This window comes from Carya illinoinensis, chromosome 3, assembly GCF_018687715.1.
Source record: "Carya illinoinensis cultivar Pawnee chromosome 3, C.illinoinensisPawnee_v1, whole genome shotgun sequence".
Lineage (NCBI taxonomy): Eukaryota > Viridiplantae > Streptophyta > Magnoliopsida > Fagales > Juglandaceae > Carya > Carya illinoinensis.
Window position 1 is genome coordinate 29,357,525 of NC_056754.1, and position 27,228 is coordinate 29,384,752.

General features: G+C 35.1%; 1 protein-coding gene across 1 annotated transcript; it reads right to left on the reverse strand.

Moving 5' to 3' along the window:
- Positions 1 to 220: 220 nt before the first annotated feature.
- Positions 221 to 27,228, reverse strand: LOC122304065 (50S ribosomal subunit assembly factor BipA). The gene is made up of 19 exons (XM_043116102.1): positions 26,801 to 27,228; positions 18,143 to 18,217; positions 17,274 to 17,424; positions 16,739 to 16,807; positions 16,442 to 16,614; positions 15,892 to 16,029; positions 9,770 to 9,895; positions 8,229 to 8,327; positions 6,458 to 6,578; positions 6,259 to 6,322; positions 5,618 to 5,672; positions 5,412 to 5,536; positions 4,432 to 4,505; positions 4,271 to 4,320; positions 2,089 to 2,175; positions 1,415 to 1,465; positions 1,250 to 1,333; positions 833 to 883; positions 221 to 493 (listed from the first exon to the last, which is right to left on the reverse strand). The coding sequence occupies exons 1-19, from the start codon at positions 27,155 to 27,157 to the stop codon at positions 410 to 412; spliced, it is 2,034 nt and encodes a 677-aa protein (XP_042972036.1). The 5' UTR covers positions 27,158 to 27,228; the 3' UTR covers positions 221 to 409.

Sequence of the window (27,228 nt, forward strand, 5' to 3'; positions counted from 1 at the left end):
TTTTTTTTTTCCCTTTTTATCCAACTCTTTGCACTGTTATTATTGATGTAGGGTGTTTGTTGGGAAACTCTACCCCTCCTCATGTATCATCTTTTTTACCATTCTAATGAAGATTACTTGCTTGCTTAGGGGGAAAAAAAAAACCAAAAAAGGATTGTCAATATATCACTAACAACTACAAAAAAACAAAGATGTGCGTGCTTTTCAAATGACAAACCAATTAAGTAAACACCTCATTTCCATTATTGTTTCTTATAAATACAACGTGGACTCTCCTTAGTCACCATTTATGAAAGAATATTTCAGTGTTCCTCGCCTGAAATTGAGGCACAGCAATAACGATTTTGCTAGAGTACACCAGTATGATGAATAATCGTAAGGTTACAAAACTGTATCAAGGACAAATGCTTCAGTCCTTTGGTTTTTTACTCATACTTTTACGCTTGCCAACATCCAGGTATTTCTTCCTTAACCGAATTGATTTTGGTGTAACCTTCATATAAAACACAAGATTATATATCAGGCGATCATCATAAATTAGGCCTTAAAACGAAATTAAATTCCAGGACTAACAATACTGCAAAAAACTCAGGAAACATGTAGCAGCAACAAAATGGACCAAAATAAGAACATAGGTTTCTTTATTCTGAAATATATAAGCAATTTAATTATGCAGTCAATTCAGGAAAAGATATCAGGGCCATAATAGCAACAGCTTAAAAAACATGCGAAAGAAATGGAAGGGCCTGAAACTAAATTGATTTCTTGCATGGTAAAAACATGGCATTATCGTCACAAAATGAAAAATAAAAGAAATTTAAGCACAACTTACCTCGATCAACTCATCCGAAGCTACATAACCAATGGCTTCTTCAAGAGTCATCTGCAACCATATAAACTCAGATGTAAGCAATCACACAACGTCAAATCAAGCGTTAAGGTAAATAAACTATTGATGCATCATACCAAAAGCTGCCTACTGCTTTCGACACGGTAGGACATCAAGTAAAAGATAATTCTTAACTGACAACTTTTGGGAAGTTTGACTGATCCATGTATCTCCAAAAATTACACAAACATTCAACCATATTATCTCCTATTGTAAGAGAGTTATCATGAATACCCTGCTGGGTTCTATGTACTAGTGAATCTACTCTTTAATTCTTGGCATATTAGATACCAACATAGAAAAACAACTGGAGGTAATTGAAACAAAAAATGTAGATTATAATGGCCAACAAATACATACCAGACGAGGAGGAGAGAGCTTCACATTCTCATCTTTCCCAGCAGCACGCACATTAGTAAGTTCTTTAGCCCTAACAGGATTGATCTGCGGAAAGGCAATTATTGCAAGATAAGCAGCCAGAATTTGAAATATAATACACAAAGTAAAAGGAACAGATATCCATACATCTAGATCTGTGTCCCGTGAATGCTCACCCACAATCATTCCATCATAAGTCTGTATACCGAAGAACAAACAGTCAGCTTTGCATCGTATAAGATGACAGGAACTAAGGTGACACTTGACATGCTAAACGTCATTGAGTAAGATACCCCCCATCTTTCTAAAATGACACTCCAACTACCATTCATATCATCTTTCAAATCTTTCAAAGGAGATAAATGGGGATCAATCACCAAGGATATCCACTGAGCTAACAAGCCCAAAAATGCAGTCGCCTCCCTGACAGTTCAGCACTTTAGAACACAAGGGGGGACCACACTTCTGGGACAAATAAGATTTCGGCTAGCATCATGATATAAAAATATGGCAACAATGGCAGTAAGAAAAACAATTCGGCAGATGCCAACATATGTCAAATAGAAAGGTGTAATGGTACCCAAAATCAAAGGATTTATTTCAATGTCATTAAACAATTTACACAAAGATATGCCTTAATAAAAATCTGCATATGGTCGTGATTGATTTACTTTAGGGGAATATGCAAGATCAGTATAGTCTACTCTAAACGAAACTGAAACCAGGAAACCTCCACAAGCATCATAAACATTACAGCTAATGGAAGTTCAGAATTAGAGAAACAATTAGAAATACATAAGAAAAAAAATTGTTATAGCAACCTCCAACCCAGGAGTCACAAAGAGAGTTCCACGAGCTTCTAAACTCATTAGTGCATAAGATGTGATTGTGCCATAGCCCATCGATACCTGTTCAATGAACACAAAATAAATTCAAGTCATGAGACTCGTGACTGGAAAAATGATAGAAATCAGGACCAATTCAACTCCAAGATCTATTTCAAATAGCAAAGCATATAGAAATTTGTCAGAAAGGCATCAAATACTGGAAATCCTCAATAAACCAACCTACACTTTTGGACACGAATCAGATAAATTCTCAACATATTTCTGTTTTTCTTTCTATATTTCTTCCTTCTTTTTTATTTAATAACGTGGGATAGAGATAAGACTAAACATATAGAACTTTTTTTGATAACCAAGACTAAACATATAGAACTTGTAAAGTGCATCAACAACTTAATTGAAGAGCAAGAATACAACCGACCATCTGGAAATAATTTAACTTGCTACAAAATCAACTATATCATTTCCAACATTGATGATGAGAGAGAGAGATCCTTTAAACAAAATAGTGCCCTTGAAACAAACACAAATCTCAACTAAGTGTCAACTACAATTAAATTGGGATCAGCCTTATGGATCATCCTTTAACTAATTGGCTTGACCACAAGTATTTCATCATTTTACTCCATGTACTCTAATCTAAAATCGTCTTCTCTATCATCTCTTGATTTATTTTATCCATCTTCCACATTATTTCTATCCATGTTTTAAACCTCCCATCACAATCTCAGTGGCACATTAATCAGATTCCAATTCAAATGGCCAAACCACCTTAAGTGATTTTCTCTTATCTTTTCATTTACAGGGGTCAAGTGCACCCTTAAATAGATGACTTTACTCTTTTTATCTTTTGCTAAAATTCCACTTATCCATCTTTACACTCTTCTTCTGGTTCTGCTTGTGTCACGAAAATCTTCTTAAACAGCGTGGAATTTTCTACCATAGAGCATAGCTTATTTTATAGTAATGCTACAAAATTTGCACTTCAACATAATATGTATTTACAATCTGTGTATCCTCCCTGTATACTGGGTTAGCACCCTAATATTCCGTATATTCTTATTTTGTCTTAACTAAAACCCTTGGATTGTATAACCCTCCATATCTGGTCTAATAAACTAAACATTGTGTTTCATTTATTTTTTATTTTTTTGCTTTTGAAAAGAACATTAGAAAGAAAGATATAGTTCGCAAGAAAGGGATATAATTGAGTAATGCCACATACAGTTGTGGAGTGCGCAAGCGCCACACAATCCTTTTGAAAAAGAGTGGGGTCCACTATTAAAAAATTAATTTTTTTCCATATAGGTCCCGTATTTACTCACTTCTTTCAAAGAGATTGGACACCGCTTACACACTCCACAACTGCAAATATCATTTCTCTAAGAAAAAATAGCTAGATAAACTAATTCTAGTTGTCAAATCAGCTATAAATTGATTCCAGTGTTCAATCTCAACCACATAACGTCCACCAAAACCCAAGAATAGTCTTTCTTCTCTCTTTTCCTCCACTACAACAAAAGAATAATTTTTTCTTTATTAATGTCAATGGCATAATGACGAAACAGATAAAAGTGTTGAACTACAAAGATTCTGGGACAAAAGTGTCACAAAATAGATATTTTTAATTGTTGTGCAACCATGCAATAATTGAAGAATGTATTAGTGTTACATATCATAAGTGTTTTTTGATAGGTAGTGTTACATGTCATAAATTAGCTATAAAACAAAGTACAGTAGTGGTTTTGAGACATGAACAGATATAGAAAATCTTTCTAACATAATTTGTGTTTTACATTCTAAGTCAGGATCAGGATATATTGACACCAATATGATTAAAAAATATACCTAGGCGGGAATTCATTCACATATGTAGACATACATCGGAATGTATACATCTCAGCCTCTAGCCTTCCCAATCCCCAGAAAGTAGGGAGAAACACAAGGAAAAGGAAAAGAAGTGCAAGCTTTGATATTAAATATTTGAGTTCCCTAATAAATGTGAAGAGAGAGTGTTTATATCTAGATGCTCATGCAAAACTAAACATCTTCCAATTGGTTATTTACACCCACAGGCTTTTTCGCTATGGTAGATGAAGATAGAATAATAAACTCAACCTAAGAAATCAGTGAACGGAAAATGGAATAGAAAATATACCAGTACTCCTTTCCGCACATTGCCAAGTGGACCCCGATATTTTTCATAGGCTGCAAAAACAAATAATAATCGGAATGAACGAGACTGCTCTTAAATGGAGCAACTTTAAAATGGGCATAAATCTATTGAACAACATAAATATCTTAGTAGAACATCCATACTCAGGAAAGCACGATGCATAAATCCGGTTCCACGTGTATCAGTGCTAAACACGCTTCTGTACCCAACTAGGCCCCTGAAGAATATAATAATACTTTTTTAGAGGCTATATGAAACAAATTTCAATTAGAAAGTATGCAAGTTACTCGGGATGTCAAAATGTTCATGATGAAAAGGAATTTTTTTACAAGTGTACGTAATGACCAAGAAAAAGGTGACAAAGTGTGTGCTCAAAGTAAATGGTACATGGAGACAGAAAAAGAGCAAGAAAATCTTGGAAACTAAAGGTGGAGACATAAATTGACCATCATCCAATGCTAAGTGTAACAAAATAAACTTTAAGGTCTATAGTGATCCATGTGAGGTCTTCAAAGTTTTGGCCATTTCCTTCCCTCCATATGCACCACATCAAGAAAATTGGGAAAAGGTCTTGTCATGGTGGCCCACTCATTCCAACATTATGAAAAAAGAATTAAACACTTAAAAACTACAATGGGTACTTCCAAAGTCCTAAATTGTCACCTTCAATTGTTAAAACAATCAGCATATGAGGGTATTTTTGGCATCCTTACAGGGGGGTTTGGATAAGTCTATTAAATTATTAGCGTGGTAACTTTTATGCATGCCTCCAAACATCCTAAAAGAAGGGTGAACAAATAAAAGGTGAGGTTTTAATAATGTAGGAAGGATACTTTATATAAGGGTGCTACATCCCACATTGGGCATGAGCTCAAATACATCATGCAGCATAATACTAATAACTTAATAAAAATATCTAAACATTAAGAAAAAAAATTGACTTTGGATAATTAAGAAAAAAAAAAATGATTCTACAGCACAGTAGTTTTGATAAGATAAAAAAAGATTTGATAGAACATTAACATTTCATGTTGATGACAATCATAAATAACAATTTTTTGACAATTACAGACTTTAATGAGAAAGCAAGAAAAATTTCTCATAAAAGTAACCGAGCACTGACCTTGATGGACAGGTCAACGACAGTCTAGTCCTGCCAACATTTCCTGGGACAGGACCCATGTCCATAACCTCCGCTCGCCTATGAGATAGGGCTTCCATAACTAACCCCACATGTTCCTCATTTACCTATAAGTCATATTTTAGATAGTTGAAGGCCCAGCATGAATTCTTAAGATAAACTACTGCATGCACACAAGCAATTTTTACCTCAATAGTGACTTCTTCGATTGGCTCAAGCTTTTGACCATTTTCAGTTTTATACCTGATTCGGCACAGGATCATTGCCCAGAATGGAAGAATGAATAATTTATCAACAAGGAATGATTATGCAAACATTATGACCAATTCCAGGCACCTTAAAACATCATACACTGAATAAAAATTTAGAGAAAAAACCATGTCATCGTCAACAATATATGATAATTTTCCAACTCTTGTGCTGGTCATATTAAGTTATAGAAACTGGGAAGAAATAGAAGAAAAACCCCAGACCATTGAAAAGTTTGTAACTGCAAACTAATGTCTCAGCTAACACTTGAGAATTCTATTGAAAACTCACCATGTTTGCAATTAATTTTTTCTTGTATTCAACATTTGCATTAACAGTTCAAGAGCCTGACAATCTTTTTTGACAACTAATTCAATAACCTCGCAATCTCCATCAATACCTTCTATTCATGGCCATTGTGTTAGGCGTATTTAACCAAAATAAGATTTTAGGAAGTAGAGAACCTTTTTTTAAGAGGTAAAATAAGATTTTATTGATCAAGTAAATAGGCAAAGCCCAAGTACACACAAAGTATGAAGTAGAGAACTAGACTCATGGAGAAATTATACTAAAAACTTACATCACTTTAGGCGGTGAGACAGACAACTCGAATCCTTCACGCCTCATATTCTCAATTAAGATACCTGTTTTACCCAACAAGGAAACTGGTTTGAGCATATATTTAACCGTAATGCTGTATGCACTGAAAAGTAACTGCTATATCTTTAGAAGTTGTAGAGAAAGTATGAACACAAATTGTACGAGGACGAGGTACAGACCCAGTTGAAGTTCTCCCCTCCCCTGAACTTCATATGATTCTGATAAGCCTGGGAGCACATTTATGGCAAGATTAGTTTCTGCTTCAGCCATTAGCCGATCACCGATTTTCCCTCCAGTCAACTATGAATACATCATGATCAGCACATGATTTCTGTTAAGTACAACAGCAGTAGCACAGCACCTTATGTAGAGTCATAGAGTACAATAAATACAAAAGGAAACACAAAAATTGCTCAAAACATTTGGGTTCAGAATAACCATTCAGTTCAAGATATCACACTCAAATATTCCTTTGAGGGGCAACCCATAATTGAATCACACACACCATATTGCAGGATCCAAAGGCTGGAGAGAAGAGGTTTACGATAGGCTGCGAGCCAGTGCAGAACTAACTCACATCTTATATCATGAACATGGAATCATTAGAGGTCTAATTTTATAGTGATTAAGGCTTAGTTAAGTTTAGTTTAGTACATAGCAAATTGAGAGGTCTTAACTCTTTTTGCACAATGAGAGCTGTAATGAAATCCTTCACAAGGCAGTTGCAAAGTGCAACATAGATAGAGCACAAAGATAGTTACATATGGTAATTAGCAGGTAGTCTAGAAAAGACCTAAGAAGTTCGAGAAAAATAGTACTAACTATTTGTCCTACACTTCTATCCTTATATTTTGGAAACTGTTCAGCACAGTCAAAACATGCTGTCAAAGTTTTAGTTATCAGACATTGGAAGCAATCTATAACAAAGAAAGCTTCACAATTAATAAATAGCGTGCAGTAAAAAGCAAAAATATGTATAATCCAAAGTCAGAATAGAATTTAGAAAGTTTCCACAGATATGGTTCCACAACACCAAAACTATGATCTAGAGGTGGTAGAATTCATTTATTACTCTCAACAACAACAACAAAAGCATTTCAAAGCAAACCAAAAAAAAAAAAAAAAATCATTTGTCATTTTGATTCTCAATCCTAGATCTTCACATTTTAGACGAGCACATCATTTAGCGAAAAAAGAATAAAGGTACAATGGAAAAATAGTAGGCCAAGCCAATCAAAGGCAATAAACAGAAATATTAAAATAACTTCCATTGAAAATTGTATAATAGTGGGACAAATAGTTTTTTAAACGTGTTGTTTCTGACAATGGCATTTATAGGTTAAAAGTTAAAAGATAAACAAATGATTGAAAGGTGAGGGAGCATCCACGCACGCACAATGCACATTGCCAATTTATTCTTGTGTCTATGTCTGTATTTTTTTAATTGATCCAGTTTCATTAATTTAGTGTTCATGCACAATAAAAAATCAAACCGTAAATGAACAGAAATGTAGAACCATTTTTTTTATAAATAGATACAACTTAGATATTTATTGATATGAGAAAAGGGCGAAACCCTAATACAAAGTGAATATGCAAAAGAAACATCTAGCTATTAAAAGTATAGAGATCCAGAAAACTTAGGAAACTAAATCTAGAAAGACAAAATACGAAGCCATCCATTAATACAAAGTTCTGAAAAAGAAATTTGTAAGATCCACTAGTCTCCTCACAATCTTCGAATCAATAGTCATTTCTTTCTTCCAAATGCACCAAGTTAAGCATATCAGAAAACAGAATGTATAACTAAGGAAGAAGTCTTCCTTTATTTTCTTTTATTCCCTTTTCTTTTTGATCCATACACAACAAAAACAGAAATGGTAGCAAAGGGTGCAAGTAATACCAAATATTGTGACTGAGTGAAAAATAACTGAAAAGTTCATGACTCACATGGGTACCATCGCGACCAGCCAATGGAGAGTCATTGACACCAAAAGTCATAGAAATGGTTGGTGGATCCAACTCAACATTTGGCAATGCTATCATAACCTGAAAATTGCAACCAGAAGTTCAAAAACAAATCCATATTATTCAAATTACCGAACACATGTAGTGAGCCTTGAATCAGCAATATCACCCTCCAGCCCATCCATATGGGTAGAGGAAGTGTAATTTGAACTGGAGCTCATATTCAAAAAGTGCGAATGATCATACTCATAATACACAAAGAACACAACATGATGTTGACTATCACCTAAAACTCATGAGTTATAGCATAAATGTGGCTTGTGCTTTCCCTTGTTCATTACAACCAATAAGATTGCCAACAACCTCAATGTTAGGAGGTTGGGGCTTCAATCCTTCCCAAAGGAAACAAAATTGAAATGATGAAGAACAGTGGTGGAGCCAGGAGTTTATATTTGGGGGGCCAAATTTATATAATGTATATTTCCATATATACCAAGACAAAAAATGAACGCATAAAAAGTACACATTGGATTTTCAAATTATCAAGGGTTAAGCAATTTGTATACCAAACTACAAAAACTAACACATTATTTCCACAAACTACCAAAAACTGACATTTTAGACCCTCTATTATTATCTGAGCATCAAGACTGTGCCAAGTCACATATTTTCCATTCATCTAAATGACTATTTTCCATTCATCTCAATGGCTGTAATTGAATCAGGATGCAAATTGTCCCTTTTTGTATTTTGAGGATGGAACATGGCAAATTTGGTAGTTTAGAGTGTAAAGTGTAAAATATATTTTCCATTCATCTCAATGGCTGTAATTGAATCAGGATGCAAATTGTCCCTTTTTGTATTTTGAGGATGGAACATGGCAAATTTGGTAGTTTAGAGTGTAAAGTGTAAAATACTTGATAGTTTGAGAGAGCTAAGTGTATATATCCTAAAAATCAATATGTTAATCAACCTGAACATGCTCAAGCCATATTGGGGCTGTAACAGATCATAAATTATAAAATATTATTTTCTCCATAGAACAGAAACTCAAAATTTCCATTTGAAATTATGACCTTAGAGAAGTGTAAGAAAGAAGTTGAAATAAATAAGACATAATAGAGAAAAATCACACTTTTTTGGTGATTTTAGAAAAATATGACTTTTAGAAACCTTTTTGGGTCAAACCTTAAGCTAGAAAATCAAGCTTTTACCAAAAGAATTATAATAGAGGAGGGGTTTTTAGGATTTTACCTTTTTTAAGATTTTGAGTGGTTAAAAAATTTTAGAGAATTAATTTTTTTTGAAACGTTTTTGAGCTTGGAGAGGTTTTTCTTGAGCTTTAATTTCTATTTTAATTAATAAATAATTAATTATATGTTTTGGGGGAAATTGTTTTTTTTTTTTTTTTAAAAAAAGAAAAAAGAGGGAGGCAGGGGGGCGGGAGGCAGCTTTTGCCCACCTGCCTTCATCCCCAATGAACATTATTGCTTTGTGGTAACAAATTAAATACATTCAATTACCTCCACATTTGCCACTGTATGGCCTATTGATGGACTTGTCAAACCAGCCATTGATATTATATCACCAGCTCCGGCACTATCAACTGGAACCATGCTTGTACCTTTCTTTTTCATCAGTTTAACCACCTACAAGAGAAAAATTACTATGTTAATACACATGATATGCGTATAACTTATAGAAATTCAAGAAACATCAATCAAACAAAAAAAACAGAGAATTAAGCCTAAGCAATATTCTAAGGACTTTTTCATTTCTTATGGAAACTGAGCAAAGTGAATATTATAACTAATTAGTCATAAACATGTGCGATGAGCAGAAATAACTAAATTTATTAAGTGGAAAACACTCTATGTTAACTTAGTATAGTATGAGATATTGAACAGCGGATAGTCTTTAAAAGAGTGGGGGATTTTGATATCTAAAATTTTGGTTGAGTAGCATTTATCCCCCTTACTCCCCATTATTTCTATGTTATTGATGAGAAACATCACAAATTTTGCTTGAGTGAAGATAGAGATTTAAAGCTATTTAGTATAGTGTAAAGTAAAAGAGCATAAATAAAATTATTTTTAATAGATAATTCTAATTTGAAATAAAATTAGTTATTTAATTGGATATATTATTTTATATGTTATGAATTTAACTTGATTATATATATCATATAACCATAACAGGGAAGCAGAAGAATAAAGCCAGTAGTTTTCATTTAATAATGGGTTAATTACAAATTCAGCACGGTTTTCAACACGTGCAACATTAATTTTGAGTTTTAAAAAATTTTCAATTAGGTACCTCTGTCCAAGTCCTGTTAGATTTTTAACGGCAAAATAAGTAATGTGGCAACAACGACATGTGTTAGCCAATATAAAAGCTGATACATGTACCTTTACTATCAGCCAATTTTTGTAAAAATCATAATAAAAGATTACAAATATAATTTAAAGACTTAAAATAGCTAAATAACTTTAAAAAAAAAAAATGAGTCAAGGGGAAGGAGATTTCTCCCCCCTGAGGCTTACTGTGCCATTAAAAATCTAATGGGAGTTAGGCGGAAGGTACCTAATTGTGATATTTTTAAAACTCGGGATTAGTTTTGCAAATGTTGAAAACCTAGGTAGCTCTTTGCAACCGGTGAAAGCCCAAATACTGAATTTGTAATTAAGCCCTTCAATAATAATCTAATGGGATAATTGACGATGTGTAAGGTTCCATGTTTTGGAAATTATACATGATATGGATGAATTTCCCAAACTCTTTGTTGTTAAGCCCATACCATTCTAGCAACTTTACATAGCATAATTATATGATCAAAAGTGTTTCCCTGCTCTTCTTGCACATGCAACACCAATCCATCACTTCGATTCTCGTCCTCAAATTATCCATTACTAAGCTCCACAGTGGCCACTCGTGATGGAGGATTGTTCCTCCAAATGCCTTTCCAGGGAAATGTAGTACCAATGGGATTTAATGCTTGATAAAAAAAATCTTGACCTCAAACTTCCTTCTTTTTGACATAACCCACCAGATCTTATATTCACACCACCTCTCAACATAGTGGGTATAATAGGTTGAAGAATGAGGAAAAAACTCCAATTCCCAATCTTTTGCTCATCGAATAAAGTGATATGGTCCAGTATTGCTGGAGAGTTGCAAAAAATCTGTGACCAAGGCCTCCCTATCGTGGGAAAGTCCGAGCAATTCTGAGAAGAAAGCCTTCAAGGATTAATCATCACACCATACATCATGCCAAAATCTAATTGTAGCCCCATTTTCCCACCTCAAATTAGATAAAGCTAGATAAAATTACTCAAAAGTTCCTTATATTTTACACACACTAACCTTGTAAGGAGCAGAACATCACACTCCTGACATACTGCAATACTTAACTTCCACCACCACTTGCCCCCCTTTCTATTGCAAAGTGCCATAGCTATTTACCCAAAAGAGCACAGTTGAACAGCAAATGTTTAACTCCAAACCCTCCCGAGGAGACTAGTGCAAATTTGGGCTAGCTGAATGTACGAAACTTGAACTCCTCTGAAGCCTCTCTATATAATAGGCCACCAATTGGAATAGAGTATATAGCTATATGGTAAGTGGCCAAATTAGCTGAAGTGCTTTTGATCAAAGTTAGTCTGGCTCCTTTTGATTGATAGTGTTGCTTCCAGCCTGCTAATTGAAGTTTCATGTTCTCAATAATGTCATCCAAAATTGGTTGTGGTCTTGAATGACACCCTTGAAGGGAGTCTCAAATGCACCATTGGTACCACTATCAGCCAACAAGCAAGAATTCGACCCAATCCATCGATATCCAAATTGGCCCCCACAGGCACTAACTCTGAGTTAGCCAAGTTAATTCTAGTCCCAAAAAACCTCAAAACAAAAGAAAATGTAGCACAAATAATGAAAATGATCCAGGGAAGGCTCACAGAGGATCAGCATGTCGTTGGTGTATAGAAGATGTGAAAGAAGAAACTTCTTAGAGCTGGTATGGCTCACCAAAATTCTGATAGGAGCCCTCTATGACAGCAACAGCCAGCATTCTATTCAATGTGTCCTTGACAGCTACAAACAGTAAGGGAGATAAAGGATCACACGTCTCAGCTTTGGGGTACTGCTAGAAAAGCCAGATGGTGATCCATGAATCTAAACTGAAACTACACCGAAAATATGCAATGGACAATCCACTCTCACCATTTCTGTCCAATATCAACCCGTAATAAATACAATACGAATCCCAATTAACATGATTGTAAGCTTACTCTAAATCCTGCTTACATAATACTCCTCAAGCCCTTAAACAAAGTCTAGTATCAAGGCACTCATTGGCGATAAAAACTGGATCTAGGATTTTTCTTACCCTGATGAAGGCATTGACCTTTTCAAGTGCCATTTAAAACAAGAACTTTGGAAATAATCAGTAACTCCTCCAACCAGCCTAACGGGACGAAATCCTTGATATCTACAATCCCTACTTTCTTGGGGAATAAGTGTGATAGGGGGCATAATTGTGTTTAAGTATAGCCAATGAGGGTATAAATGGAAAATATAATCTATATAATGCAATATTAAGAGGGAAGGACATAATTCCTTGTGTTTTCCCCTCAGCTTTCACACATTGCAATTCATGATGTCAACATCACTTAGTGGTTTGAAACATTGCTCAATGTCACAACTTGCAGATATTTTGACTAAGGGGAGGTTTGAATAGTGAGTTGAGATGAAAGTTGAATAAAATATTATTAGAATATTATTATTATTTTGAGATTTGAAAAAATTGAATTGTTTATTATATTTTGTGTGGAAATTGATAAAAGTTGTAATGATTAAATGAGATGAGTTGAGATTAGTTGGAGAGATTTTTGTATCCAAACCGAGCCTAATAGGGGGGTTTGAATAGTAAGTTGAGATGAGATGAGATAAGACGAAAGTTGAAAGTTGAAAGTTTAATCATATATTACTAGAATATAATTTTTTAATATTATTTTTATTTTGGGATTTGAAAAAGTTGAATTGTTTATTATATTTTGTGTGGGAGTTTGGGAAATTTGTAATGATTTTTTTTTGTAAGTAATAATCTTTATTGGATAGAAAGAAACTAGGCAATGCCCAAGTACACAGGAAGTATACAAAGTAAGACACCTAATTACATTCTAGTAAACTGGAAAGAAGATAAAAACTCATGAACATTCCTGCCCTTCAAAAACCCCTTAGAGAACATAATTATATGAAGTATACCTCATGAGGGTATAAATGTAAAATACAAGCTAAGCATATATAATGCAATAGTATGAGGTTAGGACATGATTTTTGACCTATCTATCGTTTTCTCTCAAAACCCTAATCTTGAAACAAATGAAATGAAGGCCTTTTCTAAATTAGCTTGAGTACCTCACAACAACTGTGAAAGAAAGCCAACTGAGAACCCAATGGGTCCCAAAGCATTATCACCATTCCAAGAATTCACTTCAAAGATTGCATTCTCCTAAAAATCCCATTCCATCTACACAACATCCTTACTGCCTATGGATTCAAATGGGAGACCATCAACTTTGTGTGACCAACTGAATTGTTCGGAATATAGGTAATTGTAGAATTGCACAATCCTCCCTCGAATTTCCATAAGATCTGTATAAACAAAATGGTTCACCATTAATGCATCAATGGTGTTATTTCATCAATTCCAGTTGTCCACTATGGAAAAAATAGATATTATTATTGCCTTCACGCAGCCAAAATGCCTTGGATTTCTATCTCCAACTCACATCTAAACGAGCATTTCTTTCTAATTCACTCATAGTCTCCTTCTTTCTCAGCAATTCCATCTCAAATAAGGATCTTCTTCCTTTTGCTAACACATCAATATAGCATAATTCACTTAGAACTTCCTTTTCCCAAGAAGACCAAACTCCATTTCATTCCATATCTTCAAACGTTTTCAGCACTTCAGCTTGCAAGCCAAGACAAAACTAGGGAAGCCATGAAGTTGTATGACAACCACTATTGTTGTTTCACCTTGTCTACAAAGCCTTCAACCTTTAAAAACATATCCTTGAACTTGAGGTATCCTTTACTCCTTTCAACATGCCCATGATTAAGTAACAAAGTAAAGTGATTGGATAATAATCAAAGCAGCTTTCTCGGCAATACGTCAGGGAACTACCTTTCCCAATCAAGTGAGATAAGAAATCTATTGATTCTAGACCATGTCAGGGGATCAGTCATCGGACCATGTGCAATTCTAGCCAATCAAAGGAATTTCCATAAGGTCTTGTTTGAAATTGAAGTCCAAGAACTCTACACACTGGATCTTTCTAGGTGAGATTTCACCTCTTTGAGACAAGCCAACACTCACCCCACTAAATATCTTGATGTCAACTTTGCTCAGTGGCTTGAAACTTCAAACTTTTGTTGCCAAACACAGTGGTAGGAGGTTCTTTCTAAGCTAGAAAAATTTTCTGTACCCCATTCTATTGCGATGCAAGGTAGAGTGGCTCCACCATGTCAAGGCATGGGGATGTGTTCCAAGATTAATGATGTTCTACCAACTTGTGTATTGGCCCTACAATGAAAATGAGCTTGCGGCTTTGGCCAAGAAGACTTGTTTAATGACATGGGGCAACGTCTTCTACAAATCCATTGGTCATGATTGAATCATTAAGTGTCAATTTGGCCCCGGTTGACTTATATATTGCCCCAATCTCCAACATTGACTACTGAAAACAAACAAGCCCTTGTATGCATCTTGCATAGGGCTCATCCTCCACTGTGCCAGTCATGATTTTCACCCCTCAAGTTGAAGTCTTCCATGTTAGACGATTGAAGAATGTTAGGCGGTTCAATGAATAGGTAGAGACCCACAACTGGAAAGAAATGAGAAGAAAATAGAGGCTTTTCTGAGTTCACCAATGAGGTTTCACCACCCTTTTCCATATCTCGCTTCTGTAATTACTAAGAAGCCTTTAGGATCCCTTTCACCATATTTTGCACTGCCCAAGTATCATCCATGAAAACTAACATATCTTTACACCAGGATATGCTCTGTTTCCTATGCAAGAAGTTTTTATAAACTCCAGTAACCCCTCAGCCTTAAACATAACTTCCATGGCAGCCAAAACCAATCCACAGTAATTCTGCTCAAGAGAATTGTCTTCCTATGCCCTACTTTTCTCGATGACACTTTAACACTAAGATTTCCCTCATTGCCAGCAGTTCGGAAAGCTTAGAATTGATGGAAAAATTAGAGAAATAAGCCAAGCTCCAAATCATGAATAAATACAAAATACATTATTGCAAAAAGGGGTGAGGGATTGAGAGTTTTTACCATTAAGACTCACAGGAAATGAGCACCATTAGAGAAGAGAAATAGAAATAGACACAGAGAGAGAGGGAGGGTGTTGAATGAGGACCAAAAAGTAAATCCCAAGTATAATCAGCATGAACTCTTACAATCACTAAAATTAGGCATGAATAACTGGCATTAAGCAATCAGAACTCTTAAGATAGTTCAAATCAATAAGGTGAAAATTGAAATTAATGCTTAAAAAAATTTTAGAATAACAATTTTAGGTGCAAAAACATAATGCTATTTTCATCGGAAATCGTGTAAAGATCTACAAACCTTTCCTTCTTCAATTTTCTCAACTCCAGTATCTTTATTACGAAGTCCATGGACTCTGTCACCAACACGAATAATTCCAGAAGAAATGCGTCCGGTCAATATTCGCCCGAGATAAAAGTCTCGTTCCATCATTGAAACCTGAATGACAGTATCATGTTTGTCACCGTTCTCAAAGAAGAAGATTAATAATAAGCCCAAAAGAAACCGGAAGAACAGGAGGAAAAAAAAGGAAAGAAGAAAGCAACCATGCCAGATGCCCTAACAAAACTACAATATTTATATCTTCTTCTTTACAGGCATGGTGGCCCTTTTTTCTTATGGGTTCTGTTGCCTAAGACTTTAGAGCAAGTTGAAGATTAGAGCTTCCATGTTTGTGAAGCACACTAATTTTCTTTTTAATTCACACACAGACAATAATCTAAAGGCAACTCACACCTACATTTCAAAGTATACTTCCATGCTTGATTCATGGGGAAAAAAAGAAGCTGCCAGAAAGAAAAATCGCACTCACTAATACTCTTTAGAAAACCAAAAACAGTAGAATACCAACCAGCATTTGGAAAGGGGCATCAATGCTAGCTGTTGGTGGTGGAACATATTTTATGATGGCATCAAGTAACTGTGACATATTCCTTGCATCAGCAGGAGGATCTTTGGTGAAAGAGATTGAAGCCCAACCTTCTTTTGCAGAAGCATATAGAACTGGAAAGTCCAGCTGCTCCTCTAAAACAATTATCAGAAAATCTACATTAGCTTTCCACCTAGGTCATTTATAAAGCTGGTGAATGTCACAGAATAGGTTAGTGAAAAATCATTAAATTTTTTCAGCATCCAACATCTCTCACACCTGTAGCACCAAGATTTGCAAAAAGATCAAAAACCAAACTTTCAACTTCATCGCACCTCTCCTCAGAAACTGCATAACCAATAACCATAAACACAATGAGGACAAGCCTAAAGAAAAGTGTGCAAACAGAAAATATTCACCTGATAAATAGACACTACTTCCATTTGTAATTGCATGCAAGATTTAGTATTGTATTGGCTGCCAAAAATATTATGAAGGTTGCAAATCTTATGTAAGTCAAAGCTAGACAACAAAGCTCCTTTCAGTAGGCATGGAAAGATGCAAATGAGGTAAAGGATACCAATCATGATTTAAACAATAATAAAATGCCTTCTCCATATTTTGGGTTTTGACTCCATGATTTAAACAAACTGAACAAAAAGATTGACACTTCATATTTTGGGTTTTGACTTTGTTGTTCTCTATTTTTGTTGTTTTTGCCTCAAGACAGAACGACTAGCAACAATCATGTAATTTTTTATGACTCCATTTTTTAAATTGAAAGTTAGCATATTAATGAATAACACAGTCATACCTGCAGGTCGGTCTACTTTGTTTAAAAGTAGAATGGGGCGCAACCCATACTTCAATGCTTTTGCAAGAACAAACTTTGTCTGTGCAAGTGGACCCTCTCCAGCATCTACAACTAAAATTGCTCCTTCAACCATACCAACAACCCGCTCAACCTATTTGCGTCACAAAAAACAATGTTGCACTGAGATCAACTCAATAGTTTAGAAATCTATAAAGTTGAAAATTCTAAAGAAGAATTTTGAGAAAGGTGGGTAGTTCTACTTTGAAGCACCTCAGGACAAACCAGAGGGAAGGAAAGCATTAAATTTGTGAATCTGAAATAATGCATTACAATCAATTCAAAACTTCTTTCCTTCCCACTCCATTTTGCACTTCATTTATGGCCAAAAGGTTAGGCACTTGTAATCATAGTAGTAGAACTTTCAAAGGATATCATACTCATCTTACTTATGAAAACAAACAAAAAAAAAAAAAACTTTCAGAGAATAACACAATTTTCCCATCAACATTGTATTCATTAAACTAAATGCTGATATTTATGTATAAACTACTATAATTTCCAATAAATAAGGCTTTGCTTCAAAAAGAGCTCACTCAACAGGAGACCACCAACATAAGGGATAATTCAGCAAATATATAACTGTTCCCAAGAATTTGTACATGGTGTCATGCCTCCTTCGCTCCTCCTAAATGTAATTAGTAAATCATTCATCTTATTTTCTCACATTTTGAATTTGATAAGTTATCTTGTCGTGTTAAATTTTATAATTCCTTGATTTGATTTATGCATATAATAATGGTCAGTAAAGTATTGAGCTAGCAACCATCTAGAAGTCTCAAGGCACTATACTGCACTGAGTGGGGACTTACTTCACCGCCAAAATCTGCATGTCCAGGCGTATCGACCATATTTAGCTCATTCTCCTTCCACGAAATGGATGTAACCTGCACATGAATATTATTGTATCAGGATGGATTTTGAAAAGGACCACATCTTTCATGACAAGTGACAAAATCTTAGTCAAAATAAAGATAAGAAAGAGCGTAGTGCTACCATATAGCATGTAAATGAATGATATACCAAAGAGAAAGAAATAAACAAGAAAAAACGGCTAACATTTGTTTCCAATGATGGGAACCCCAAAGACCATGCAAAAACATGTCTTTTATGTCGTTAAACCTCAGAATCATGTAACACGCCCATGTCATAGAGATCAAATAAATTATCTACTTCTCATTGATGGGATGTGACTCACAGAAATTTTTTGCATCCACCCAAGGGTTTGAACCTTATGGAATGTTTGGTAATAATTTTCACCCCATCTCATCTCTCAAACACAAACACTTTCAAACTAATCATTACAACTTTCTCAAAATTTCAAACAAAAAACAAAAAACGATTCAACTTTTTCAAATTCCAAAACAAAAATTATATTTTAACAATATTTTAACTTTACAATTTTTTTTTTATCTAGGGTAGAAAGAAAAACTAACATTTAAAATTGCAAAAATCTAAAATTCCCCTGCCGGGGGCCCGCCGGGGGGGGGGGGAAGATAATGAAAGGAAGCCCCTACCAGCCCTCATCCAATCAAAATCTGATCTCATAAATAAATACTTCAGTCACCTCATTGATGTTTTAGGATACATTAGATTTTACTTTTTATTTTTTTATAAGCAAGAAAAATTTATTGAACCACATAATTAGGCATATCCCAAGTTCACACGGAGTATACAAGAGAAAATACCTAATTACACTCTAGAAGCTGGCAGAGTAGTAGAGAAATCATGAAAACTTTTTTATTTATTTATTTATATGTAAACGATTATAATATATTAATGAGAATAGGCTTAGCCTAGGTACACAAGGGTTATACAAGAGTTAACACCTATTTAAGAAGAAGAAAGAGAAATATGAAAATCTAGGCTGTTCAAATCTACAACTTTGGCCCAAAGAAACTGAGTTCTAATACACAATAACTAATCTCCACCAATGAACGCTCTCTGTCTTCAAAGACCCGGTCATTTCACTCTTGCCAAATGCACCAAAGAATACAAATAGGAATCATCTTCCACACAGCTGAGATTTGTGGAAAACCGCCCATATTCGAGCAACATGCCAAAAGTTCAACCATTGTTGCAGGCATAACCCAAGCTACTTCTACCCGTCTGAATATATCGATCCATAATGCTCTAGCAATCTCACAGTGTGGTAGAAGATGGTCCACTGTCTCACCACTTTGTTTACACATGCAACACCATTCCATCACTATCACCCTGTGTTGATTATCCATCATCAAGATCTTTCTTGGAGATGCTATCCATACAAAAAATGATGCCCTAGGAGGGGCCTTGTTTCTCCAAATTCTTCTCCACGGAGAGTGATTAATCTACGGTTGTGTGAGGGCCTTATAGAATGAAGGATCTGAAATTATCCCTTTCTGGCAGGTTTCCACCTCAACGTATCAGCTCGTTGGGTGCTCAGTCTCATGGAGTATAGGAGTTGGAAGAAATTTACAAAATTGCTGATTTCCCAATCTTGGGCCGCCCTAGAAATCATTAAAACTAATCCCATCCAATATAATAGCCGATGCCAAAAGTAACAAAAGTATGGAAAATAAAATCTCTAATCCCTCCAAATGAACGTTCTCTATTTTCAAAACAGCGTTCATTCCTCTCATTCGGCATACACTACATTAGACATAATGCAACCATTTTCCAAAGAGCCGCAATGTGACAATTACCCTGGATTCCTCTACAACAAGCAAATAGGTCCACCACCCTCCTAGGCATCACTCAGGCAATACCAAGGCTAACAAAATCTCATCCCACATAACTTTTAGGATACATCAGATATAAAAGCATCATTTCTAAATGGAACAAAATATCGATGGTGATTCAATACAATTGATAACTGAAGGAAGCTGAAAATTTTAAGATACATATTAATGCCTTATCAATATTGGAAAATACCTAACTAAGAGCACAAGAATTTTCATATACATAAGAAACTCATAGGCAATAAGCTGTAGTAAACAATAGAGCCGCCAAGAAATTGTTATATACTATACCATTATTCCACTCCTATCCCACTCTGATGATTTAGCATTATCCATTAATCCTATAAATGTTATTTTAAAAAATAAGAGTTGGTTTAATTATTGATGGATAATGCAACATCAACACAGTGTGATGAAAGTGTAGTATATAGTGTAACTCAAACACCAAGATTGCATAACTAGAACATCTACATTAGGTTGATCATGCAAAATAAGTCATCCTAAGGAATAGAATAATAGTTCGAAACACTATGATATCATGATTCATGATGCTTAACGAGAGAGGAAAATCCAATGACCCTGGACCACCCGGTAAGCTGGTCCTTGTCATATCTCCAAGGGCAGATTAGGAGTTCGGGATTTTCTCCTGATTAATCCTACACTCTTGGAATGACTTTAGCACTATTAGAATGAGAGAGGTTTTTGCATAATCCCAAGGAAAACATACGAAAAGGTTAAGTTTTCCAATCATATTTTATTTGAGGTGGGAAATGGAACTGGGGTCAGATTCTGACATGACTTGTGGTGTGGAGACTAAGCTCTCTAGGAAGATTTCTTGAATGTGCAAAGTGTTGCTCCTGCTAAAAAGGCTTATGTGGCTAATCATTCGAAGATACATAGTGGGTTACCTTGATGGAATGCAAGCCTTACCAGAGTGGCTCATAAAAGGGAGGAGGACAAGACAAACTGCTTTGGATCCCTTTCAAGAGAAGATTGTTCCATCTTTGTTCTTTCTATAATGTCCTTATTCCTCATGATAACAACTCTTTCTCCTTAGAAGAGCATTTGGTGGACTAAAGTCCCTTCAAAAGCTGTAATATTTTGCTTGGAAATCATCTTTAGGAAAGATCCTCACAACAAATAATCTAAAACAATGGAGTTTGTGATTGATTGGTGTTGCATGTAGAAGAGTAGCTGTGAGTCTGCCAATCATCTTTTACTCTATTATGAGACTGCTGGTATTGTGTGGAATGACTTCTTCAGCCAAGTTGGTTTGCCTTGAATAATGGCCAGAAGAATAATGAACCTTTTTATGCTTGGAGAGGATCAAGTGTGCAGTCCACAAATTGTAGCAATGTGGAATATGATCCCTATTTGTCTCATACAGTGTATTTGGAGGGAAAGGAATGACAAAAATTGTGAACTGAGAATGGACATTGGAGGATCTCAAGACTTTAATTTTCAATACTCTTCCTTTGGGTTATGCCTTAGATTGTAGTGGCAATGCTGAACACCTGGACAATATAACAAATATAGGAAGCATGTAGCAGATCAAAGCGGTTTGGAAGATGATCCCTATTTGCATCATGTGGTGCTTGTGGCAAGAGCGCAATGCAAGGACGTTTGAAGACAGAGAGATCATTAGAGGAACTTAAAGCTTTATTCTACACTACTCTAAAAAACAAAAAATAAAAAATAAAAAAAAGTTATGGATGCTTTGAGTAGAATGATTGAAGTGGAGGAGGATGAGAGTTTCATTTCGGGGTTTTTGGTGGGAGATGAGTCTAGGGGAAACATTAAAATCTCACATATTTCTTTTTGCAGATGACGCTTTAATTTTTAGTGAAACTAACCAGGATTATCTTCGTTCTTTGAGAGCCCTTTTGTTATGTTTTGAAGTTGTTTCTAGTCTTAGAATGAACTTATCTAAGTCTAAAATAGTTCTAGTGGGCTCTATATTGAATATTTTGGATTTGGCTAATATCTTGGGGTGTAAGGTATCCTCCTTACCTATGTGATATCTTGGTCTTCCTTTGAGTGGTCCTCGCAAATCTTTGATCATTTGGGGTGGTGTGATTGAGAAGATTGAGAGGAGGTTAGCTGGTTGGAAAAAGCTATTTTGTCTAAAGGGAGAAGAATTACTTTGATAAGGAGTATGTCGTCTAATCTTCCTAAGTATTTCCTCTCTCTTTTTCCTTTGCCGGCAGGGGTGGCTAATAGAATTGAGAGGATTTTTTGGAATTTCTTGTGGGGAGGTAATGGGGAGGAAAGAAAGTTTCACCAAGTTAGTTGGAATAAGGTTTGCTCACCGGGTTCTTGTGAAGGATTGGGGATGCAAAATTTGAGGCTTTTCAATAAAGCTCTTCTTGGGAAATGGCTTTGGAGGTATCATTCTAATATGGAGAAATAGTGTTGATAAATATGGAAGGATGTGGAGGAGTTGGTGTTCTAACGAAGTTAGAGGAGTGTATGGGGTGGGTTTGTGAAAGTCTATTTGGATGGGTTGGGGGTAATTTGTCAATCATTTTAAATACAAGGTGGGTGATGGGAAAAGTATTAATTTTGGCATGATTTGTGTGGGGATTTGGCTCTAAAGAATGTTTATCCCTCCCTCTTTAGGATTGCTAGAGATCAAGACACCGCACGTCTCTGATTTTTTTGGAAGATTATATGATATGAAGACTGTTTAGGGAAGGGAGGATAGTCTATTGTGGATTCATGCTGAAAATTCCAGATTTTAGGTTAGCTCCTTTTATAAGGCATTAACCTGTCCTTGTGTCAATAAATACCCTTGGAAATGCATTTGGAGATCTAAGGTGCCTAGTAAGGTGGGCATTTTTATGTTGGTTGGTGGAAAGATTTTGACCACCGATAATTTGAGAAAGCGTGGATTATTTGTTTCGGATTGGTATTTCTTGTGTAAGAAAGATGGTGAATTTGTTGACCATCTTTTTCTTCAATGTGAGGTGACTACGACTTTGTGGGATGAGATTTTTGATAGGAAGGGTATTGCTTGTGTGATGCCTAAGCAAGTGGTGGATCTTTTTGCATGTTGGCAAGGTTTTTTAGGGGAGAAATCATTGCTATATGGTAGATGATCCCTTTGTGTTATGCAGTGCTTATATGGTTGGAAAGGAACAAACGGTGCTTTGAAGACAAAGAACGCTCAATGGAGAGAACTTAGAGAGCTTTTCTTTAGTACTTTGTGTATTTGGGCTAAGGTTCTTGTATTGAATGGAGATAATCTTCATTATTTCTTTTAGCCTTTTCTAGTTCCTAACTTGTATTTAGGTGCTTTCTCTTGTATACTTCCAGTGTACTTGAAGTACATCTATTTACTTGTTAATAAAAATTTCTTATTACTTACATAAAAAAGAAGAATCTTCCCGAAAAAGAAATCGTACATTGTTGATAGTTAATAAAACTTATTTTACTCAAAAAAAGAAAAGAAAAGAAAGAAAGACTAACACAAAAATTAGTAATAAAAATATCTTATTACACAAGAAACATCATTCAAGATGGGTCACCTTGTGCTACCTTAGTACCATATAAAGCTAATAGAATAATGTATCATAGGATGCTTTTGAATGTATAGGATAAAAGAGGCATAGAATCATTGATTACAAAATATATAGGATGCTTTTGAATGTATCATATGGTTGATATGCATATATTATATATGATACAACAAAATGGAGTTTTCTCTTCTTTCAAAACAATAAGTTGTCAAAAACGATATATACTTAAATAAGGAATAAGAGATTGTTGATAAATAAGGAATAAGAGATTGTTGAACCCAAGGTTTCAAGTTTCGTGTAATTATATATCTACACATTGATTTTAATGATAACAAATGAATTCAAAGAATAAAAGAGTCTCAAACTCAAGTTGTCTATACAATGGAGTCAAGCACATCAAGAAACCAAGCATAAATAAGAAGGGAATAAGTTCACATTAAAGCTAATAGAATAATGTTGTAAATCTCTTAAAAATTTAAAATTTTTAAAAATTCAAAATTAGGATTAAGACCTAAAATTAATATTTTATCATAAAATATTAAAATACATTTTTCACATGTGCATGAATATTTTGAAAATTAAATTTGAAAATTTTGAAAGATGATTGATTGTCATCTTTCACATGTACAAGATATGATTAAATGTTTGAATTTTGAAAATATTAAAGATGATTGATTGTCATCTTTCACATGTGCATGCTTTATTTGAATATTTTCAAAAGTGATTGATACTCTGTTTGACTTATGCAAAAGGTAGATGATTTTGTTTGAAAAATTTGAAAAGTAAAGTGTACTCCTTTTGTCATATGCAAAAAGATTAAGTTTGAAATTTTTGAAAAGTGAATGATGTTGTCTTTGACAAATGAAAAAAAGAAATTTTTATTTGAATTTTTTGAAAAAGTGAATGATGTTGTATTTGACATGTGAATCTTTTTAAATTTGAATATGACGTCTCATATGCCTATAAATAGATCATTTAAGAGTTTCAAATTTACAACACCAAGAGCATACAACATTCATTCAAAGCTTTCATTATCTCTTCTCTAAGCATTGGGCCTTAAATCTTATTCATTTTTAAAGATATAGTTTGCGTTATATTGTTCTTATTTCACTTATTGATGAGTGTTTTCTGATAACCTATCCACTATCAGCTCTTGTATCAGTAAAAATGTGTGTATAACCCTTATGCGTGTAAAAAGTATTTTACACAGGGAATAGTTGAATCACCACGTGTAAGGTGATTGCAAGTCTAGATGGTGTTCCACACGGATCCTTTGTAGCGGTGTTATTCAAAGATGTAATAGGTTTCTATCTCCACCTGAAGGAGGTTGAATAGTGAATTTGGGGATTCTCAAGGCGTAGCTTGAGGCGAGGACGTAGGCAGTAGGGCCGAACTTCGTTAACATACTGAGTTTGCTTCTCTCTTACCCTTACTCTTTATATTTATTATTGTTTCGTATTTTATTTATATTTTATATTGTGTATTTGATTTATAATTGTTAATTTTTAACTATAACTCAATTCACTCCCCTCTTGTTTAAGTCATCTGGGTAACAAAGATCAATCTTGAACTTGAAAAACTAGAACTAGAAAAATACACAAAAATACATAGCACCACTAAAAGCCATCATCTAGTCATAGAAACATCTACAAAATATATTTATGTTTGAGAGCATAGAGCGCAACACCAATAAAACTTAATAATCTATAGATAGTCCACATTAGGCAAAAAGGAGTTGTAATTCAAACCAAGCCACTCTTTTCTATTTATATATGAGTAAAGGCCAAGCTGCGCTTATATTGCCCAAATAATCCTTTCTAACAAGAAACATGTCAATTACCTCTTTGGGCCTCACTTAATGAAACCCAAATAAAGAGAAAACAAAAGGCCACAACTTCTTGGGAACTGAGCACTAGAACATCATCATCTAATTCCTCGTTGAATTCACACAAACAATACTAGTTCACTCACATGATTTTCCTTTTAATGAGATTATCCAAAGTTAGAAGTTTGCCCAACACAAATATTCAGAAAAGAAAAACACAAACTTATTTAGTACTTTTCCGATGTTTAACACTCTTCAAAGGAAATTGCAAATGCCCAAACCCACTCAATACCCATAAAAGGTGGGGCATTAAATATACCATTTCAGTTTTGTTCCCAAAACAATCTATCAACCCCCTCACCTACTGGGTGGTCACAATATAGAACATCACAAACCATTTGACTTTCCCAGTTTTGGAAGGCTCAGTTCCAAGAACCAATCTCCCTGTTTTCTAAGTATTCCAAACAACTAATGGAAGCATTCTCATCCAAAGCTATTAGGGGAAGGGCAAACAATTCAGGAGATATTCTTTTAATACTAGATCCCCAATGCCATCGGTGGTCAAACATGTATATGTCCCTATATTGACTTCAAATTCAGCATTGCCTGCTGATTTGAGTTAATATCAATACATGGTACAGTGAAGATCTTGGGCCACCAAACTCTGTTCTTCACGTTATTATTATTTGCTTTTTAGTATGTCTCGTGTACATGGCTTCACCTAATTTTAATAAAATTCCTATTTACTGATCAAAAAAAAGTTTTTTAGTAAGTAACACTGCTCTTTATGTATATTATTCAAATATAGACAACTGAGACATTTGCCAACCAAACAGTGTACTTAACGTTTATGATGATTTACTCAAATTTGTATACCTTTACATGTCAGCAGGTTATGTTTCAAACCATATTAATGCTGATGGTGATAGTAGAATGAACTCACAGAAGGCGAGGAGTTAGATGTTTCAAACCATATTAATGGGGATTCTGGGTGTAATAGCTCATAATCATAGCGTTCCAGTATTATGACGAGCAAAGAATGAAATTAGATAACTTCAATAAGATTACATATCCCTGGTTGGTGTGCAAAATTTTTTTATTAAATTAAAATCATGAAGAAGAAGCGATTTTATTTTCGGTACGCGTACACTTACAGATTAACTTTTAAGCACCATTTAATTTTAACACAGTAAATGGAGCATAATTTAACGCTTACAGATGAACTTAGAATGGCCCGTTATCGTACTAAGTTCAAAACAACCACTTGAAATAACAGCAACAAGGAAGCAATTCGATAACAAGATTATGCACCTATACAACTAAAGAAAAGAAAACCAGGAAACTAATTTAACAAGAATCCAGAGTTCCACTCCAATTACCCCACTTTCTCGTCAACAAAACACTGACCTTGGAAGCAATAGTGATACCGCGCTCACGCTCGAGGCTGATGGAGTCCATGGCACGCTCGTGTGGTATGTCGGCGCCACACTGGCGGAGCAGTCGATCCATGAGGGTGGTCTTGCCGTGGTCGACGTGGGCGATCACTGCCACGTTCCGTAGCCGGCACGGATCAAGGGCGCTGTCGGCGGGTGCGGCAGTGGACGGGGCGGCATAGGCGGAGGAGAAGGCGCGTGAAAGGAGGAAGGGAGCACGTGGGGAAAGGCACGCTTTTCTAAGAAAAGAGGGCGGACGAGGAGGAGAAGAAGAAGAGAGGGATTTGCGAGCGGCGGACCAAAGAGAACGGAGCAACAACGGACCCGCCATTTCCTGAGGAGAAATGGCTGAGTTTTCTGTTGCTCTCCCAGCTAATGGAGGTTGGAGGGTTTAAGAGATGG

Excerpts from the sequence above, each read along its gene's own strand:
- LOC122304065 (XM_043116102.1), bottom strand. The coding sequence starts at position 27,157 with ATGGCGGGTCCGTTGTTGCTCCGTTCTCTTTGGTCCGCCGCTCGCAAA. Across the intron at positions 18,218-26,800 it reads GTATCACTATTGCTTCCAAG|GTTACATCCATTTCGTGGAA; the intron begins GTCAGTGTTTTG and ends ATTCATGTGCAG. Across the intron at positions 8,328-9,769 it reads ATACAGTGGCAAATGTGGAG|GTTATGATAGCATTGCCAAA; the intron begins GTAATTGAATGT and ends TGCAATTTTCAG.